Source organism: Perkinsus marinus (genome assembly GCF_000006405.1).
Source record: "Perkinsus marinus ATCC 50983 genomic scaffold scf_1104296944404, whole genome shotgun sequence".
Lineage (NCBI taxonomy): Eukaryota > Perkinsozoa > Perkinsida > Perkinsidae > Perkinsus > Perkinsus marinus.
The window spans coordinates 470537-480633 of record NW_003211409.1 but is presented as its reverse complement, the minus strand read 5'-3'; the positions used below and the strand labels follow the sequence as shown (position 1 = coordinate 480633).

General features: G+C 48.8%; 4 protein-coding genes across 4 annotated transcripts; all 4 read right to left on the bottom strand.

The window, feature by feature from the left end:
* Positions 1-909: 909 nt before the first annotated feature.
* On the bottom strand, positions 910-1872 carry Pmar_PMAR001160 (malate dehydrogenase, putative; the record flags this gene model as incomplete). The annotated part of the gene is made up of 1 exon (XM_002780520.1): positions 910-1872. One exon carries the CDS (start codon positions 1870-1872, stop codon positions 910-912), a length of 963 nt encoding a protein of 320 aa, XP_002780566.1.
* An 804-nt stretch (positions 1873-2676) lies between these two features.
* Pmar_PMAR001159 (malate dehydrogenase, putative) lies at positions 2677-3636 on the bottom strand (the record flags this gene model as incomplete). The annotated part of the gene is made up of 1 exon (XM_002780519.1): positions 2677-3636. The coding sequence occupies one exon, from the start codon at positions 3634-3636 to the stop codon at positions 2677-2679; it is 960 nt and encodes a 319-aa protein (XP_002780565.1).
* A 1322-nt stretch (positions 3637-4958) lies between these two features.
* Pmar_PMAR001158 (malate dehydrogenase, putative) lies at positions 4959-6015 on the bottom strand (the record flags this gene model as incomplete). The annotated part of the gene is made up of 1 exon (XM_002780518.1): positions 4959-6015. The coding sequence occupies one exon, from the start codon at positions 6013-6015 to the stop codon at positions 5059-5061; it is 957 nt and encodes a 318-aa protein (XP_002780564.1). The 3' UTR covers positions 4959-5058.
* Positions 6016-7967: 1952 nt separating this feature from the next.
* Pmar_PMAR001157 (malate dehydrogenase, putative) lies at positions 7968-8924 on the bottom strand (the record flags this gene model as incomplete). Its single annotated transcript, XM_002780517.1, has 1 exon — positions 7968-8924. The coding sequence occupies one exon, from the start codon at positions 8922-8924 to the stop codon at positions 7968-7970; it is 957 nt and encodes a 318-aa protein (XP_002780563.1).
* Between the last annotated feature and the right edge of the window lie 1173 nt (positions 8925-10097).

Genomic DNA, 10097 nt, shown 5'->3' with positions numbered 1-10097 from the left:
GAGCTTGGATGCAACAAGAGCTGCCAATTCTTCGTTGATGGTGTAGTTCCAGCAGTCCGGGGCGTCAGTCACTCTGCAGTTTGCCACTCAGTAACTCAGAACCAGGCTTTGAGAGCCTTGCTGTTGCACGTTTGCTACTAACAACCCGAGTCTGATAGAGCGGCAAATGCTACCTCGCAACTGAATATCGATGACCACTCCCCTTACGCCCCAAGTTGAGGACCTCAACTCTCTGTTGAACTGGGCCTTGATGTCTGCATCGGGGGCCTTCGTGACGAAGTGATTTCGTCTAGCTTACGGATCGACCAAGCCGATGCCCGAAGCTCGTGTGGTCTCCTGACCTACCCGCCTGAGGTTGGACAAGCTGGTCCGTGCTTATCTAGCTCAAATCCAAAACATCCTACTCATGTTCAATGACTCAAAGTTATGGGTTGTGATCGACAGGACCAGGCCAAACGGTCTGTGCCAGTCTCGATACTCCTGGAATTTTGTGAGTGAACATATCGATGACAAAAGCTCCATCTCACACTCGGACAATCACCAACCTGCAGCATAAAGAGAACTTTAAACCACACTTCTTCTACCTTTGCATGAGGCGTGATCGATGGACAAGCTACTTCACTTAGGGATATGATCGAATGAGTGCAACTCACTGATGATTGCATTTCAACAGGTGATTCGGTGAGCGTATACCTGCCTCTCCCTACACTGGGCAACACAATAGCAAAGGATTGGTTGGATAATAAAAATTACCACTCCAAGGTAGGGTTCGCTTAACTCTACTACTATTACCAAACTCTACTGCCAACAAACTTTGCTGTGCATAAGGTTACAGCGATGGATGTATGTTCGCCAGAATTTTGGCACGAGAAAGTACATCCCTCACTCTAATGGCGGACAGAGTCGAGCTTACTCTTGCTTGTTGGCGAAATCGATACCCCTCTGCACATCAACCTTCAGCTTAGTAATGACCTCCTCAAGTCTGCCGGCCTCGTGGTCGCTCAAACCCTCGATGGGATGAACCTTCGAGACACCCTCAGGTCCGAAATCGCACAAGTAGGAGAAGAACTGAACATCTCCATAGGGTTCGTTGAAGAAAACGGAAGCGGACGTCTTCTCACCCTGCATGCCACGAATGACAACATCGGCGAACTTCGCAGCGGCATAAGCCATGGCAAGAGTGGCAGATCCAGCACCAGCCTTGGCGTTAACGACATCAGTACCGGCGTTCTGAACGTGGTTGTCCAGAGCAGTGAGGGTAGCCTCATCGAAGTCAACCTTGGGAGTGGAGTGAGAGAACCAAGGCATGATGGTCACACCAGCATGGCCACCGATGACGGGGATAGTTACCTTGTTGACATCAGCCTTCAACTCCTTGGCGACGAAGGTCTCGGCCCTGATGGTATCCAAGAGGGACACACCGAGGAGCTTCTTAGGGTTGAAGACACCGGCCTGCTTGTAAACCTCAGCACAAGCGGGAACGATGGAGTTTACGGGGTTGGTGACGATGCACAGAGTAGCCTTAGGGGCATACTTGGCGCAGTTCTTGGCAAGACCAGCGGCGATACCAGCATTGACCGAGAAGAGATCATCTCTGGTCATACCAGGTTTACGAGGAACACCGGCGGTGATGATAACGAGGTCACTGCCGGTAAGGCAAGCCTCGATCTCCTCCTCACCAGCGTAGCCCTTTACCTCAGCGGGAGTGTTAATGTGACTCAAATCCTCAGCAACACCAGCGCAAGGAGTACGAGCCTGCTTGATATCGTAGAGAGATAACTCAGAAATGAACGGATTGAGCTTCAAGAGCAGAGCGAGAGGCTGTCCGATACCACCACAAGCACCGAGAAGAGCGACTTTGAATGATGACATACTTGTAAAAGAAACAAATACTGTTAAATAGATGACTACACTATATGCTCAAGTTTCATACGACACGGTTCAGCCTAGCGCTGTAGATCTTGTGCCAATAGACAATGGTAGCTAGTGCTATCATAAACAATAGGTATGATCATCCGCACAATGTTCATAGAGTTCAGCGAAGACGTACGAAGGAATGACTGTCAGAACGAGAACGGTTCTATGCGAAAGGTATGTTCGCCCAGGTGCGACACGATGATTCCATACTTCTGAGGGGATCATAAGGCGTACGACACCGCTGGGCGAGAGAAAGACCAGAAATGCTGACATCGTTACACGCATGTAACACTGCAATGGAGAACATGGAGGTGCTGAGGCAGACCCCCTTTCCATGATTGATATTTCGGTGAATTTCAACGGTAGCGGATGTACGTTCATTCGCTATTCACGAAAACCTGTATGGTGATACTTGTGAAACATCGAATCTCATATTATCCATCTAACCGTCGGAAATCCATCACAGTTTGAGAGGAACCAACTGTGTATAGCAGTGATCGAACCTTTAGGAGATCTTCCCACCTCCATAGTAGTCTTTTGAGGCCAAGCTTCCTCTCTGTAACGCGTCGAAAGAGATGATTTAGACACTCCGATCGATGCTTACCTAGTTAGACGCCTTTACCCAAACTTGGTCCCTCATAGAACACGACAATGCCAAACTCTGATACTCTTCTCAACAACGAGCACTCGCGATAGGATTGACTCTTGAGAGTCACTCACTACAAGGGAATATTCAGAAATGACGAAGAACTGGAGGTCCTACTGCTTGTTGGCGAAATCAATACCCCTCTGAACATCAACCTTCAGCTTGGTGATGACCTCCTCAAGTCTGCCGGCCTCGTGCTGACTCAAACCCTCAATGGGATACACCTTGGAGACGCCCTCAGGTCCGAAATCGCACAAGTAAGAGAAGAACTGAACATCTCCATAGGGCTCGTTGAAGAAAACGGAAGCAGAAGCCTTCTCGCCGTGCATGCCACGAATGACAACATCAGCGAACTCGGCAGCGGCATAAGCCATGGCAAGAGTGGCAGATCCAGCACCAGCCTTGGCAGTAACGACATCGGTACCGGCGTTCTGGACGTGGTTGTCCAAAGCAGTGAGGGTAGCCTCATCGAAGTCAACCTTGGGAGTAGAGTGAGAGAACCAAGGCATGATGGTCACACCAGCATGACCACCGATGACGGGGATAGTCACCTTGTTGACATCAGCCTTCAACTCCTTGGCAACGAAGGTCTCGGCCCTGACGGTATCCAAGAGGGAAACACCGAGGAGCTTCTTAGGGTTGAAGACACCGGCCTGCTTGTAGACCTCAGCACAAGCGGGAACGATGGAGTTCACGGGGTTGGTGACGATGCACAGAGTAGCCTTAGGGGCATACTTGGCGCAGTTCTTTGCAAGACCAGCGGCGATACCAGCATTGACCGAGAAGAGATCATCTCTGGTCATGCCAGGCTTACGAGGAACACCGGCGGTGATGATAACGAGGTCACTGCCAGTCAGGCAAGCCTCGATCTCCTCCTCACCAGCGTAACCCTTAACCTCAGCGGGAGTGTTGATGTGACTCAAATCCTCAGCAACACCAGCGCAAGGAGTACGGGCCTGCTTGATATCGTAGAGAGACAACTCAGAGATCTTCTGGTTAAGCTTCAAGAGCAGAGCGAGAGGCTGTCCGATACCACCGCAAGCACCGAGAAGAGCGACTTTGAATGATGACATGATTGTAAGAAAAACACCTGCTATTAAGTATATGATTACAGGATGTTCTCAAGTTCCATAAGACACGGATCAGCTTAGCGCTGAATATCTTGTGCCAGTAGACAATAGCTGTTATTGGTATCATACGCGATACGTAACATCATCACAACTTCCTTAGAGCTCAGCATAGCTGTGCGAAAATGCGACTATCAGGCGAGGGACGGCTGCATGCAAAAGGTATATTAACTATCTGCGACCCCTTATATAGTTTTGGATGAGTTGAAGAACGATTGGATAACTGACCATTCAACTGACGCATTCACTTCTCTCGTTCTTGATGCATAACAATACACTGTCGATTTCGCCACGATTTTTCTATGATCAATGTGTTATCATAGTTCCTCCTACGTTTTTGAAGCCATAGAGAGGCTTTTCCTAATGCGAGTCCGAGACCACATCGGTCTTGCACGAAGACCACATCGGTCAGACCACATCTCTGGTCACGCATAAGATGTGTGAGCCTGCTCTATATATCGTAGAATGACAACTCTGAGATCTGCTGGTTGAGCTTGAAGAGAAGAGCGAGCGGCTGCACGATACCACCGCGAGCACCGAGAAAAGCGAGCGACCTTGAATAATGACATGTTTTCGAAAGATTAATGACCAATGATTGCTTATATAACGACGATGACCAATCGTCACTGACTACAGATAGTGGCTCCCCGAGGCTCGCCGGCTAGAACGACTGAGCTGCACTAGTTCTAAGGACGAACACAGGAGCTGACAAAAAGTGAACGATCCAAAAATTCTCAAAGCTTATGAATTGTATTTTCGCAGGAAATGTTGCAACCGATTCGAACAGTGAAAATATGTTTGTTATTCACCATACTCTAGCATAAAAGCGCGCGACATCGCTGAACGGGAAAGAATTATTCCTGAAAGATATCAGAAAGTGTTACACGCATTCCCGTCGGAGCTTCAACAACTGATGACATATCCATACACTGGTCTTCGGATCTTCAACAAGTCCAACCCTCTGATCGTCAATATGTTGGTAACATATACTCTTCCATGGGCAGTTGTCGCAGCTCTTCTGGCACCCGCTTAATTTACAATTCACATCACTAGCCTAGCTCTTGTGGTGAAGTCTACAGGCCTTCCCCAAGTAACTAGTTTGGATGATACGGGATACATCTTATCTTCCCGTGATCCTGCGAAACGGATCTTCCCATCGCATTGTCCTCCGGAACGTATCGCGTAGAGGGTATCTTAAGGCGGCACACTTCACAACATTTGGAGTCACTCAACTTGAAATCAATTCACAGAACACAAGAACAGTAGATTACGGAACACGTCTTGAAAATGTGCCGTCTGTGCTCAATTGGCCCCTGAGTGCAGGCACTCGTTACAGGGTAGTACTCAAATAATCACAAAGTAGGCATTCTACTGCTTGTTGGCGAAGTCAATACCCCTCTGAACATCAACCTTCAGCTTGGTGATGACCTCCTCAAGTCTGCCGGCCTCGTGCTGACTCAAACCCTCAATAGGGTAGACCTTGGAGACACCCTCAGGTCCGAAGTCGCACAAGTAAGAGAAGAACTGAACATCTCCATAGGGCTCGTTGAAGAAGACGGAAGCGGAAGCCTTCTCGCCCTTCATGCCACGAATGACAACATCAGCGAACTCAGCAGCGGCATAAGCCATGGCAAGAGTGGCAGATCCAGCACCAGCCTTGGCGTTAACAACATCGGTACCGGCGTTCTGAACGTGGTTGTCCAAAGCAGTGAGAGTAGCCTCATCGAAGTCAACCTTAGGAGTGGAGTGAGAGAACCAAGGCATGATGGTCACACCAGCATGACCACCGATGACGGGGATAGTCACCTCGTTGACATCAGCCTTCAACTCCTTGGCGACGAAGGTTTCGGCCCTGACGGTATCCAAGAGGGAAACACCGAGCAGCTTCTTAGGGTTGAAGACACCGGCCTGCTTGTAGACCTCAGCACAAGCGGGAACGATAGAGTTCACGGGGTTGGTGACGATGCACAGAGTAGCCTTAGGGGCATACTTGGCGCAGTTCTTGGCAAGACCAGCGGCGATACCGGCGTTGATCGAGAAGAGATCATCCCTGGTCATACCAGGCTTACGAGGGACACCGGCGGTGATGATGACGATATCGCTGCCGGTAAGGCAAGCCTCGATCTCCTCCTCACCAGCGTAACCCTTAACCTCAGCGGGAGTGTTGATGTGACTCAAATCCTCAGCAACACCAGCGCAAGGAGTACGGGCCTGCTTGATATCGTAGAGAGACAACTCAGAGATCTTCTGGTTGAGCTTCAAGAGAAGAGCGAGAGGCTGTCCGATACCACCGCAAGCACCGAGAAGAGCGACCTTGATAGACATGATGTTGTTGTTGATGACTGAACCCACAGAAGGGAATGATGGACAGTTCACTTCCAACAAAACGCCATCCTACAGCTAATTTTTAGCTCAGCGCAGAATGGGCTTCGAACTCCGACAGCGCATGATTTGAAGTGAGACTTGCACGATGATCTCACGACACAATACTCTTCGACTCATAACTCATGTGTCGGGAATGCGATATCTTCCCATTCTGTTACGAGTTCTAATGCCTCAACTAGTGACAACTAAGAACTTCCTGTTGATCAGCATGTTGATGTTGCAGTATATTGTATATCTCGGAATGGCATAGTTGCCCCGCTCGAGATGTTGAATGTATATGGTATATCTCGGAATGGCATAGTTGCCCCGCTCGAGATGTTGAATGTATATGGTATATCTTGGGATGGCATAGTTGCCCCGCTCGAGATGTTGAATGTATATGGTATATCTTGGGATGGCATAGTTGTCCTGCCCGGAGATGTTGAATGTATATGGTATATCTTGGGATGGCATAGTTGCCCCGCTCGAGATGGTGACTGTGTATGGTATATCTCGGAATCGCATAGTTTCCCCGCCCAGAGATGTTGACTGTACATTGTATATTTTGGGATGGCATAGTTGCCCGGCTCCAGATGTTGAATGTATATGGTATGTCCCGCTCGAGATGTTGAATGTATATGGTATGTCCCGCTCGAGATGTTGAATGTATATGGTATGCCTCGGAATGGCATAGTTGCCTCGCCCAGAGATGTTGAATGTATACGGTATATATTGGGATGGCATAGTTGCCCCGTTCGAGATGTTGACTGTATATTGTATATTTCGGGATGGCATAGTTGCCCCGTTCGAGATGTTGAATGTATATGATATATCTTAAGATGACATAGCCGCCTCGCCAAGAGATGTTGATTTTATACGATATATCTCGGAATGGCATAGTTGCCCCGGCCGGATATATTATTCGTAAAAATGGTGAATGATGTGTTTAAAAATTGTGATGCAGCCACTACAGCCACCTTCACTATATCTGCCCACTGGTACTACTCCTACCGCTACATCTAATATCAAGGCAAATCATCAAAGTAATTCATCCCACACTCTATTACGTTTCCCTTCAGTTCGGTCGGACCAACAGAGATGGCCGTATCCATGATCCTTCATAGTAAGGCACGAGCTGGCATGATTCTACTTGTTCAAACAAAATGCAGGAACTGTCAAAAACTATTCGTTATTGATTTCCGTAGAACGAAATCATTTGAGGATACTGGTATCAGGTTAGCGGATGCTAGCTATCATGGGAAGCAGATCAGATCCGGCCTCCGATCGTTATGAGAGCCGCGGATTAAGTTAATCCGATTAACACTATGTGTTGACTATACTGGGAAGTTGATAATACCCCAAGTTCACAGCACTTGAGATGCAACGAGGTAACAATCCTAGGATAGACAGCCTTACATCAGACCCACGTGAAGGGGTGATACTAAACGTCAATAGGCACTACAAATCGACCAAATTCGTATCCCACTGCTCGACAGCATCGAGGGAGCTGACTTAAAATTTCGCCTCAATACCGAGTACGACACAGAGTATCACCCAACACGCAAAGAAGTTTACTGAAGCTCGTTAGAAGGAGACCAAACGCCAAAAGCACTTGCGACGACGGCAAATTGAGACCGCTCTCACTCAGTTGAATGGGATGTAGGAAGTATGCAATAAACCGAAATCCCCGCCCTAAAGGAATAACGATAGTTGACGCAAACAGCGACGTGAAATGTTTGCTCGAAAGTCGTAACACCGTTAATAAAGACTCACTTTAATTGGAATTGATTCACACAACACGACAATAACAAGTTACGGAACACGTCTTGAAAATGTACCGTCTGTGCTCAAATGACCCCTAAGTGCAGGCACTCGTTACAGGGTAGTACTCAAATAATCACAAAGTAGGCATTCTACTGCTTGTTGGCGAAGTCAATACCCCTCTGAACATCAACCTTCAGCTTGGTGATGACCTCCTCAAGTCTGCCGGCCTCGTGCTGACTCAAACCCTCGATGGGGTAGACCTTGGAAACACCCTCAGGTCCGAAGTCGCACAAGTAGGAGAAGAACTGAACATCTCCATAGGGCTCGTTGAAGAAGACGGAAGCGGAAGCCTTCTCGCCCTTCATGCCACGAATGACAACATCAGCGAACTCGGCAGCGGCATAAGCCATGGCAAGAGTGGCAGATCCAGCACCAGCCTTGGCATTGACGACATCAGTACCGGCGTTCTGAACGTGGTTGTCCAGAGCAGTGAGGGTAGCCTCATCGAAGTCAACCTTGGGAGTGGAGTGAGAGAACCAAGGCATGATGGTCACACCAGCATGGCCACCGATGACGGGGATAGTCACCTTGTTGACATCAGCCTTCAACTCCTTGGCGACGAAGGTCTCGGCCCTGACGGTATCCAAGAGGGAAACACCGAGGAGCTTCTTAGGGTTGAAGACACCGGCCTGCTTGTAGACCTCAGCACAAGCGGGAACGATGGAGTTCACGGGGTTGGTGACGATGCACAGAGTAGCCTTAGGGGCATACTTGGCGCAGTTCTTGGCAAGACCAGCGGCGATACCGGCGTTGATCGAGAAGAGATCATCCCTAGTCATACCAGGCTTACGAGGAACACCGGCGGTGATGATGACGATATCGCTGCCGGTAAGGCAAGCCTCGATCTCCTCCTCACCAGCGTAACCCTTAACCTCAGCGGGAGTGTTGATGTGACTCAAATCCTCAGCAACACCAGCGCAAGGAGTACGGGCCTGCTTGATATCGTAGAGAGCCAACTCAGAGATCTTCTGGTTGAGCTTCAAGAGAAGAGCGAGAGGCTGTCCGATACCACCGCAAGCACCGAGAAGAGCGACCTTGATAGACATGATGTTGTTGTTGATTGAATTCCCAAAGTGGAATGATGGAGTGCTAACTTCAAGCAGGGCGCCAGCTTGCAGCTAATCTATAGCTCAGCGCAGGATGGGCTTCGGGACATCGGTTTCACGCAACTTCGACGGCGCATGATTCGAAGTGAGACTTGCTTGGACAAAATGATCTCAAGTACGAGATGGAACGGATCCGTAGGCCAATGCGAAGCATATGATTACTCTTCGAATCATAACTCTCATGTCGGAAGTGCGAGATTTCCTCGTTCCGACATGGATTCTTACGCCTCAACTAGCGCGAACTAAAAACTTCCCAATGCTAAGCAAGAATCATACGAAAAACAGAGCTCAAGGCGACGAGCAGTTTCATTAAAGTTATTCACTGACCGGCATGAATCACCACGCTCGTAGTCATCGGCTACACACTCGGAGGGAGACATCGAGATGTCATCGACGGAGTTTCACAACGAGATCGATGTAGCTCGAATGCAACTCTCAGAAACCCAAGTCAGCGTAGCCAGATTTCGTAATGGAGAATGCGGAAGTCAAGTGACGGACCAAGGACGAGCTCAACCGGGTCCTCGCAGGGATAGTCCAGTTGGTGGGGAGCTCGTCAAACGCCGAAGCTGCTGTAGTTGAGTCTATTTTTCTTCATTTGAGCTCACACCTCGAGCATAGAGCCTACCGTTTTACAAGCTCTGAGGCTACCCACCTCCTGCACTTGTCCCTCCTCTTTCGTCAGGCTGAACCGCAGCCAATCAGCTACTGCATCTTGAATGGCAATGAATGGCATAGGTGCCCCGGCCAAAGATATTGATTATATATGGTATATCTTGGGTTGACACAGTTGCCCCACCCAGAGATGCCGATTGTATGGGATATATCTTAAGATGGCATAGTTGCCCCGCCCATAGATGTTGATTGCATGTGGTATATCTTGGAATGGCATAGTTTCCCCGCGCAGAGATATTGAATGTATACGGTATATCTTGGGATGGCATAGTTGCCCCGCCCAGAGATGCCGATTGTATGAGATATATCTTAGGATGGCATACCTCAGCTATGATAGTCGTCCTGCCCGGAGATGTTTATTGTATATGGTATTTCTTAGGATGGCATAGTTGCCCCGCCCAGAGATGTTGATTGCGTATGGTTTATCTCGGAATGGCATAG